This window comes from Centruroides sculpturatus, unplaced genomic scaffold, assembly GCF_000671375.1.
Source record: "Centruroides sculpturatus isolate CEXI.00-Female unplaced genomic scaffold, Cexi_2.0 scaffold278, whole genome shotgun sequence".
Lineage (NCBI taxonomy): Eukaryota > Metazoa > Arthropoda > Arachnida > Scorpiones > Buthidae > Centruroides > Centruroides sculpturatus.
In genome coordinates, this window is record NW_019384546.1 from 122,425 (window position 1) to 132,789 (window position 10,365).

A 10,365-nucleotide genomic window follows, 5' to 3' on the forward strand; every position below is an offset into this window, starting at 1 on the left:
TTAATTTTAGTTTGCACCAGTGAGATTGTGTAGCACCCATGCTTCCATCAACTATAGATTAACAGGAACATGATGCAGCAGAAACATCTGCATCAATCCAATTAAAATTGCATACACATAAGATACTGAATGACCATAAAACTAAATTGTTAAGTGAAACCAGGGCTGTGGAGTCGGAGTCGGGAGGAGTCCGAGTCCGAGTTGAGTCAGAAAAAATGTGTCAACTCCAACTCCCGCATTTTAAATTTACTTTATTTTCTTTATTTAAATGAAAGAAAATTTATTATATATTTATTAATTTTTTAAAATCTTTTTGTCTTTTGTTATAATTCATTTATTTTACTAAATGCATCAATTTAATTTATTAAATATGTAGTATTCTTTGTAGTATTTGTGTTTAGTAGTTAAATTATTTTGACCCAATTGGATTTGAATATTTTTGAATCATTCCTTTATTATCCCCACTCTAAATAAGTGCTCTATTTTTCTGAATGAGCCAGATTAATTGATCAGAGTACATATTTTTCTTTTCTGAACAAGGGGCTGAAGTAGCTAGCTAGATCGCACACTTTTTAGTTTGACTAACTCTTCTGGAAGGGTGAAATTGAAGTGCAAATTCAGTCGAATATATGTAGATGTAGAATTCTATTGCCCCCTATCTCTTCTTATTAAGTATTTGTTAAAAATTAATTTTTTATATACAGATATATATTAATGTAAGTTAAATATTAAAAATACTAGCTATGAAAGTATTTGGGTAAATGCCCCAGGCTCCTTTTAGAGTTGAGAATAGAGTATTCCCCTATGAGTGCCTCTGCTTCCATAAAATGACTTGGTATTTAATTTTGCCTGAGTAGTGAATCAGAATCTAGTGTCTTTTTTACCAACTCTGTAGCCCCGAGTGAAACAATTCAAAGACTACTTTCAACACCTTTTTTTTTTTTTAATTATAAACAAATTTTTAAAATATAATAAACTTATATAAAATTAAATAACATTATGCACAATTTATAGTATAAGGTTTGCGATGTATTTTTAATTGTAGCATCACGAACAGTGGTTCTGCCATCCACATTAAGGTCACAAACAAGGATGCCGCTCCAAATATAAAGAATAATAAATTGTAGCTTCCCGTTGTGTCTCGGATATGCCCTAAAAATAAATTATAATTTGATCAATTGAGTATTTTATCTCATTTTTTAACATTTGTACATTTTAAAGTGTTTTAGTAATAATAAATTTAATAAATGAATGTTAGTTAGTTAGGTCCATCTGTTAGTTAGTCAGACTGCATCTTTAAACAATTAGGAGTAAAGGCTCAAAATCAGAATAGCTGGCCATGGATTATCTGGATTATGACTATAAATATCCTGATATTTTGCCATTATTGTCTTATTACTACTGAGATGAGACATAAACATTATACAAACATATCTGTAATCCCCCATCAATTTTAAGTCATTGCAGAGCTCAAATCATGCAAACAAAACTTGTAACAATGCAAAGTTGGCTGTGAGGGGCTTGGATTTAAATCTGAGCTGAAGGTCAGGTCACTTAGCCTATATTGAGTAAAACCGAAACTGGTAGAATCTGGTGCCTTGTACCCTCTCAAATCAGACAAAAAATTTGGAAAAACCCCTTTTTAGATATGAAGGAAACCTTAAAAACTCAACATGGCCAATCCATTGGAAGACAAACTAGTAATCAATTACCGGCATTCAATGATTTTATCTTCTCACCACTGCTGGGAATGTTGGTATGGGAAATTTTACTAAATGATTTTTTTATAAAGATAGATTTGAAAATAAAGTTTATTGTATGTGTAAATATTCAAGTGAAGGAAATAGAGAACAGTTAAATAGTTAAGAGACTATTATATTATCAAATTTATTACCATATGAGTAAACATCAAATTTGTACTCACCTATTATCCTTGGAGTGATTAAACCAATTAAACCAGTCAAACTGGCAGAGAAACCTAAAGCCATAGGAAGATTTTCTAATCCTACATAGTCAGCAAATAAGGCAGAACCATTAATGGTAACAGAACTGCCAATGAGACCAATCAGTGCTGTTAAAACTATCATTATCACATAAGTATGCAGGAAGGGCAATGATATATATATCATTGCATATAACATAAACGATATTCTAATTATATTTTTGCGTTTGATTAGTTGAAAGTCCACAATCCATCCTCCTCCTAGTCTACCAATTAATTCCACAACGGATAAAGCAGACAGAAAATACACAGCTTTGTGTTCATTGATTCCACAATCTGCACCATGATCTATTATAACGGTTAGGAATGTCTGAAAAACAAAATCAAACGTTGTATACGTTATCCATATCACATGAAACATTGGGCATTTGAATATATACAAACAGGTTTTTCTTAATTGCTTTGATATCTTTGTATCTGATTCGTTGCTTGAAGGACGTTCTTTTAAATTTCTTTCTATAGATTCTGATATACTTAACTCAGTTAAGTTCTCTGGCTTTTGATATGGTGAATCTTCATACATCATTACCACTATGAAACCCTGTAACACAACACCTGTCAGCATAAGATACGTGCCACGTAATCCATAATTATCAATAAAATATTCGATTAAAGGCGGTAAAATGAATGCTCCTGTTGAATTTCCAGCTAAACTAATACCCTGTGCGACAGTACGGTATTTAGAGAAGAATTTATTGATAGAGATCAAATTGCACATCATTACTATACCAGAACCCACACCTGAAATAAGCATATTGTAGTTAATTAATGAATAAATCGTAGATAAAAGTAAGAAATAACTGTACTCACCATACAAAATGCCGAATATTAACGTTATAGATAAAATATCATCAACAAAATATAGAGCAAACATAGCTACAGCGCTCAACAATAATCCCACAAACATTTGGCACTTCATTGAAAAGTATCCATTTATAAATCCCACTAGATTCGCTGGAAGAAAAGTAATTTTACAACATTCGAGTAATTCACTTTTGCTTAATTTTACTGTAGCAAATATTTAATAATATACCTGATAAAAATCCCACAGTTTTTCGTAAATAAAATGGCCAAGCTGCCGATTCTCTGGATACATTATAATCATTCATCATAGATGTAAACAGTACTCCTGAACTTCTGTGTATTCCAAGTACAGTTAACATGGTCCAGAACGACGAAAATGCTATAATCCATGCACGTCCTTTATCCACTATGATCATCATGATTAAGCATAAAACCCAAAGCTAACGACTAATTTTTATATAACAATTAAAACTATCAGTTAACAAGGATTAAATCTGTCACGTTGTATTTTACTGTAGATAACTCTTGTAACTATCAAAATATTTAATTTATAACTAAAAATTTGTTCATCTGGTATTCATTACTAATGCTCTAAATATTTACAACACGAGGTTTCCGTATTCATTGTCACTAAACCGGGGGTCCAAAGTTCATATAGCACGTTGACTTATTGGTTGTCAGGCATCTTCTCTATAACAATTAGTGCGATTAATTGTAGATTTTATATGATTTTCAAGGCTAGAATTGTGAAAGAACATGATTTTAATCTACTTTTTAAGCATATTTAACAATTGCAATAATATATCATCATGATTTATTTACATGCATTTATATCTAAGGATTGTTTTTACGTCACGTCACTGTGCTAACAATTACTGTATATTCAGTTTGTGTTTCGACATTACCCCTTGTCATGATTGTTATCAAATTTAACCTCAGGCGCCATTAAAATTTGCCAATCTCTTAGCAAAACTACCTCTAATCTTAATGGTGATGTTATGGGTTATTTGATAGATTTTATAATGAAGAATATCTTAGAGAGATGCCAGAGTTTATGCATCTAAAATTATGATTATTACTGAAGGTAGGGAGGGCATCTTACGTTTTGAAACCCTAGTATATTAATAAAATCATCATTGAAAGAATTTTTGATCAAAACAACGGGTTCATTTTAATATACAAGAATTACAATGAAATTAATACTTTGCAACGGTCCGTTTCCAGTTGTGAGACTGGAAACGATGGGCATGAAGGCCCTCTATAGTACCCACAGGGCGAAAAAAATAAAAAGGAGAGTACATTATGGCAGATGCTTTTGGGGCCTCAAGTGGGGTCTATAAAAGAAGAATCTTGCTGGATCCTTTGTAGGACAGTTTATTTACGAAAAACTAAAATAAATGTTCAGTAAATTTTTCGAATAAAGCCTTTAATTAAGGGGTTATAGACGTTGAAAGTTCAGTGACGTCACTTCAGAGTTTTTGTACAGATTAATGTATTTATTTTTATTTAAATCGAAAGATTCGTAAAGGGGGAAGTAAGTACTGTATTTTTTCTTTATAAAACTGCGTAATACTTCTCAAGCGTTTGCATCCTGATCCATTTATGCATTTTTTCTGGTGTTTTGACGTCACATTTAGTAGAGTATTCGATTTACGCTACATTACTATAGCTGTAATTGGTCAATGATGGCTACTTCCTGTTCCAACGTTCAGCAGATCCTCATTGTTACGTAGTAGCTACCGATTGAATCACTTTTGCACAGTTACAACTGTTGAGCCTGCTGAACTCAGCCATTTTATCTCAGAAGCATGTTCTGGTACGTACACTCGCTCCTGGTTTGTATTGAAATTGTACCGCGTAAAAATGTACTGTATTCACTTAAAAAAGTATTTATTTTAATGAAAATAAAAAGATTGAGATAGAAGAAATATACAATACTCATATTTAAATTTTTTCGGATGCATCAAATTCCGGAAATGGTGTCACTGAACTTAAGGAGTTTTAGACATTTAATCTTAGTTTTTCTTAAGGAATCTGCCCTATAAATAAGTTTGTAATAGGAATTTTGAAACATCCTCTCTAGGATCCTAGATCTGAAGGTGTCATACAGCTTCTATAGTATTCTTATATGATTCTAACTATTGATAATTATAGAGTTACCACGTCTAGAAAAAATTACGTATTTAAAATTGTTGCATACATAGTAATCTTCGTGCAACATTACGCAAATTTAAGATAAATGTGCCGAAAAATCTTCCATATAAAGGTGGTGTTTTAGATTTTCACAATACAAAAAGTTAAGAATAAAAATAACTTACGCTAAAATATGTGAAGAAAGCGTTAAAATTTCTATAAATGCCATTGTGTACAATAATAAAACTAGCATTTCAAGTATAAGATGCAACTGGATTAACAGTTTGTGGCATTCCAGAATGCAAAGCATTCCAAACAAATTTAAATATTCTAGACTCGAATTTACGTAGGCCGCTTGAACAGTGGCTTTAAGCTATGGCTAGATTACACTTAAATCTGACACTATGTATGAGTATAGATGGAATATACAGGAAAGATAAGCAACTTTATTGCAAATGTAGCCGATTATACCGCAGGCTGAACTTTGAATAGCAAAATACGATGCATTGCAACTTCCCAAAGGGATGTTTTGGGGGGAAACACGATACAATTGCGGTCTCATTTTTAAATTAAATTGTTAACTCGATGAACTTGCTTACCTAAAAAAAGAATAGAAATCGTATGCAAATTAATCTTACCAGAATCAAAAAGCCCTTTGCTATTATTATGAAGAATTCTTGTTTGATTTTGTATTTTCAGTTTCTCCTGAATAGTTCGTGTGGAAGTGTGTCATTTCCCATTGTTTCGTTCATGTAGAACCTACTCGATTGCTTTCGTAATCATCTACAAAATTTGTTTTGCACAAAGCAAAAGAATCTTCCACTAATGTGATATTTAATTGTAGTGGAATTTTTGGATAGTTATTACGAAATTGAACCTAATAAATATCTAAAAGGTCAAAGGTAACTATAACATATTTACAAATATAATGGTACAAAGGTGCAAAGGTATTATCTGTGTAAATTTATATTAGAGTTAACAGTTGGGGATGGCTGCACAGGAGGACAAATGGGGCACTTGCCTCTCTCTGGGATCCAGCAAAAGTTTCCACAAATTATAATCATAAAATTGATTGAGATATGTAACCTTACACCCTGCTTTATCTGTGTTTTTTTTTTTAATTAAAGCAGTACTGTATTCAATAATCTACTATGATAAAATCTCCCCAAAAGATTAAATAAAAAATGTATTGATGTAATTATTTGTCTCCAAGCTTTGCACTCCATGTAAAATTTTCTGTGGATGCTCATGTTAACAGTCAAGGTTGTAAAAATACAATTTATAAGGATGGCCGAGCTCTTAAGGTGGCACTCTACCACAAATGTAGCCTAAAAAACATATAAAATAAGATTTAAGGCAGTCTCAAACCTGATGAGAAAATTAATAAAGTGAGGCAAGTTTTGTGAATATCACCTAATGAAATCTTATACTGTTGCATCTTTACAATTTACAAACTTTGCAGCTTTGGATGTTTTTGTTTTCATAATAATGTATTTTTAAGAGGGGTTTATTAGAAAAATTGCTGCCTAGTTGCTTCATTATGTGATCTTTTTTAAATGTGAAAAAGGGAAAGATAGAAATGAGGAAAATTAGAAAACAATTAATGAGCCAGAAACTATAAAAAAAAACTCGCCAAATCTTTTGTTGGTGTTATATTAATGTCTGCATGTCTGGGAAAATTTTTCAAAGACAAATTCAGAATATTCTATCCTGACTGATAAAGTCTAAAGGTCACTTTATTTAGTGATAAAAGTGAATTTCCTCAAGTATCCTCTAAGATAAATATGCAGATTTCTTCCAAGTTCCTCTCAATCTCTTATATCTTTTCAAAAAGAAAAAAAATTAATCCAGGTTCGTTTTGTTCTTCCATTCTCCAACATACACCACACTCTCCCACACAGATTCATTCCCATTCTATCAATTCTCTTTCTTGCTCCCTACCTTGCTTTATCCCCAAGAGTCCAAAATAACAAAGAAAAGTACCAGGAAGAAGAAACAAAAGATGGAGAATAAAGAATGAGAAAACTAATGATACGTAAAATCACCATTTAATAAAAATTTTTACATGAAAAAGGGATTTCTCCCTTAAGTCATTAAATTTTTTGGTTTATAAGTATAGTATTTAGCAGTATTTATCCCCATTTTATTTATTTGCAGAACAGTGTTTAAAGCTAGTTTCAAATTTATTATATGATTTTAATATTTTATACAAATATCTTGTTTGATATAATTCAAAATCTTCAATATATAATTTTGTATATACAATACATATTGTTTAACATGTCTCCGCATAATAAACTGGACAATACATGTCTTCTGTAATTGTTCTGTTTGCCAGATGATGATAACGACATCTAAGAACCTTCGCTGCTGCTTTGGGTTGTCTTTCTCTTGTGAAAATTCCTTTTTTATTTCCCAGGACTCTAGTTAAACCTATATTTTTATAAATTAAGAATACTTTTATAATAAATTCTTTTTCTAACAATTTATTAACAAAATCAGCAAAAATTAACACATTAGGTGACCCTAAGCATTAATTTTAGGGTCCATTGAATATTCTATTTAAAATTCATAAAGTTTAATTATTTCTTAGCATAAACTGATCGAAACTTTTGTTCAGATTTATGCTAAGAAACAATTAAAACTCTACTTCACATATCATATCTAAATTTTAAATAATTTAATATTAAATTAGTCTATCTGTTGGTATAATGGGCTCTTCAAAACTACGAATTATGCAATGCAGATATGACTGGGTAAGTATGCAGGTAATCATTATGATGCATTACAAGAGGATGAGAATGTTTACAAAAACATTACATAATGATAGGGTGCCAAACCTTAAAAACAGAATGAATCATTTATGGTTCTGAAGTGTTACATAGTGAACTATACTGCTTATGCCATTGCTTTGTACATTATGCATGTAGTTAATACAATGTGATAGTCAGTGTGATAAGAGATTGCATTTGGTCAATACTAATTGTGTCTGTTTTAGGGGTTATAAAGTGACAAGATGGGGTAGACTCTCCATGTCAAAACTTTTCTCTATTATCCTATAAGCAAACTTATCTCTTTAAAACTTCTTTTCACGACTCTATTAAACTTGCTATTGTATATAATGTGGGAGACTGATTATTAAATCCATATATCACCTTCCAGCCTTTCATATTTTTCAAATTATCACCCAGGTTACAGAGTACAGGGTTCACTTTTGTTTACACAAATGTTCTTGCTATAACTGATCAAGCTTGTACAACATAAATAATTGCATGTGTAGCACAATTATCACAGAACTATTCCATTTTGCCACCATATCTCTCCTAAAATAGGCGCATTAGTATTGACCAAGTGAAATCTCTCATACCAACTATAACTTTCGACACTGCACTGTGTATTATTCATTAGTACAATTAACAGGGGTTGATTAAAATTATATGTTACTGTATATAATTTTGGGGTAGGTATGTGCAATAACATTACAGAGTTTTACAGGGGAGAATGTAGTTGAAAATTGTAAAAATAGCATTATGTAATTTATGGATGATTCCTAATTAGGTTAGAATTTTCTATTGATGTTACAGAGTAAATCTCCAAAAAATATATAAAATGACTATTAAAAATTCAGTTTCTACAAGAATTTTTGGTCTGTAGAAACCTCTTATTAATTTCAGTATCCAATGACAATATTATCAATACATTTTGAAAGACAGGCTGATATTTTCAATGAATTGGACAAATAGCCAAGCATTATGATATCAGCCTGTTGCTCCGAAGGATCTAGACTCAAGATCAGAATAGCAGACTGATACTTTAATCCACTGAGGATTTGACTCAAACGTGGATCAATTTTCGGAAATTTTTATGGGTGTTTGATCTGAATATGTTGGCTCTATCCTTTCTTACTTGGACTTGTCTGATCATGACAGACATAAAAAAAGTTTCTTAATGCTTGCAGATTTAAAAAGTTTATCAAACACTTAGTTCCTACTATAAATTTATACTATTTAAACTCTTACTTTGACTAGTGAGGAAATCAGCAAAATTCCATATTAATTCACCAACAAAAAATCCTTTCTGATATAATAAATCAAATCCTTTGTGATACTGAATTATAAATTCTACTTGATAATCTTCAGTGAAAACATATGATGGGTCCTAGAATTAGGAAAACGAATTTAATAGTGGGAAACATCTTATAGTACATATTATTATTATTTAATATTTATCTTACAATGTGGAGTCCAGCAATAGTATCAGCTCCATATTCACTTATCATAACTGGTTTTAAATATTTCTTATGAAAACTTGTCACATCATACAGTAACTGTTTGACAATAACTTCGGTATGACCAATATCACTATACCATCCATAATATCTGTTTATCATAATTACATCCAGAAACTGACCCTGACATAATAGGAAAAAAGATTAGTAAAGTATAGTTTGTTTGAGATATTTTAATAATGTATGTTACAATTTTATCTGAATTAAAATCTGCACTCAATGCTACTGTAACAGGTCTGATAGAATCCAATTTCTTAGTATGCTGCACCACTTTCCTGAAAATTAAGTGAAAAATATATAATGAATATTAAATTTTTAAATATTCACTATGATGTATTTAAAAATTATGTAAACTGCATAATTAATATTTAATTCTTAAGAGAGAGCCCAAAGAATGGCTACCAATCTAAAGAAAATAGCACAGCAGCATATACAGGTGCCATTGTTGGAGAACCTGGAAATATATTTATGCATAAAATTGTTTTACAGATCCCAAAAAGGTTAGGCACATATGTTTTGTTAAGAAGAGGTAATATTAATAAGTTATTCTGTCCAATGACCTTAATCAAAAACAATAATTTTTAAAATTTCACATAAAATATATTTGAAGAAACACAAAATCTTCACTATCCGTCCATACCACACCTCAGGAACAGCCTTACAAAGAGTCAATCTTTTATTGTAGGCTCTTTTATCTGCCTCGATATGTTTTACATATTGAAGTGGGTAAGACAATATGTAAAACATAATTTTTTGACATTTTAAAATATAATTGTTATCCAGGCTGGTTAACTAGTTTTTATTAATACAGTTGTTCCTCTATAGTCCGACGTTTTTTAATCCGACATGCTCAGTAGTCCGACGCACCTCCTGTCAAGGTACTCGTCCCCGTTACATGTCTGCTTGCACAGAAGCATGTTGCGATGTGAATCTCCCCATCCAATTCTTACTCGATGACACACATTTCATGTGTTTTATGTGAGCAGTTCTGTTCGAACAGTTGGAGTAGAGAATATTGTAAGTTACTGCTAGCAAAACAATGCGAAATATGTAATTATTTTCGGTAATCCGGACACTTTTGGTAATCTGACACACCTTTGGTCCCATACCTGTCGGATTATCAAGGGACAACTGTATT

At 31.2% G+C, this 10,365-nt stretch overlaps 2 protein-coding genes across 5 annotated transcripts in view; both read right to left on the bottom strand.

Moving 5' to 3' along the window:
• Nucleotides 1-756: 756 nt before the first annotated feature.
• LOC111623497 (monocarboxylate transporter 12-like) lies at nt 757-5,810 on the bottom strand. 4 transcript variants are annotated; one of them, XM_023366094.1, is made up of 5 exons: nt 5,578-5,810; nt 3,036-3,212; nt 2,813-2,956; nt 1,925-2,743; nt 757-1,152 (listed from the first exon to the last, which is right to left on the bottom strand). In XM_023366094.1, exons 2-5 carry the CDS (start codon nt 3,163-3,165, stop codon nt 998-1,000), a joined length of 1,248 nt encoding a protein of 415 aa, XP_023221862.1. In that variant the 5' UTR covers nt 3,166-3,212; nt 5,578-5,810; the 3' UTR covers nt 757-997. The 4 variants fall into 4 exon arrangements, with proteins under 4 accessions (XP_023221862.1, XP_023221863.1, XP_023221861.1 ...); XM_023366095.1 differs by lacking the exon at nt 5,578-5,810 and adding an exon at nt 5,125-5,545 and having other exon boundaries at nt 3,036-3,185; XM_023366093.1 differs by lacking the exon at nt 5,578-5,810 and adding an exon at nt 5,125-5,545.
• A 1,160-nt stretch (nt 5,811-6,970) lies between these two features.
• The window catches only part of LOC111623519 (beta-glucuronidase-like), a 10,221-nt gene continuing 6,826 nt past the window's right edge, over nt 6,971-10,365 (bottom strand). The window contains exons 6-9 of the mRNA XM_023366119.1: nt 9,418-9,507; nt 9,174-9,350; nt 8,959-9,097; nt 6,971-7,372 (exon numbers count right to left, since the gene is read on the bottom strand). Coding sequence (XP_023221887.1) covers nt 7,215-7,372; nt 8,959-9,097; nt 9,174-9,350; nt 9,418-9,507 — 564 coding nt within the window. The 3' untranslated portion in view covers nt 6,971-7,214. The remainder of the gene's footprint in view (nt 7,373-8,958; nt 9,098-9,173; nt 9,351-9,417; nt 9,508-10,365) is intronic.

Coding starts and splice junctions, on each gene's coding strand:
- LOC111623497 (XM_023366091.1), bottom strand. CDS start 3,225: ATGATGATCATAGTGGATAAAGGACGTGCATGGATTATAGCATTTTCG. Junction 2,744..2,812: donor AATATTCGGCATTTTGTATG/GTGAGTACAGTT, acceptor TGCTTATTTCAG/GTGTGGGTTCTGGTATAGTA. Junction 1,153..1,924: donor AATCACTCCAAGGATAATAG/GTGAGTACAAAT, acceptor ATTTATTTTTAG/GGCATATCCGAGACACAACG.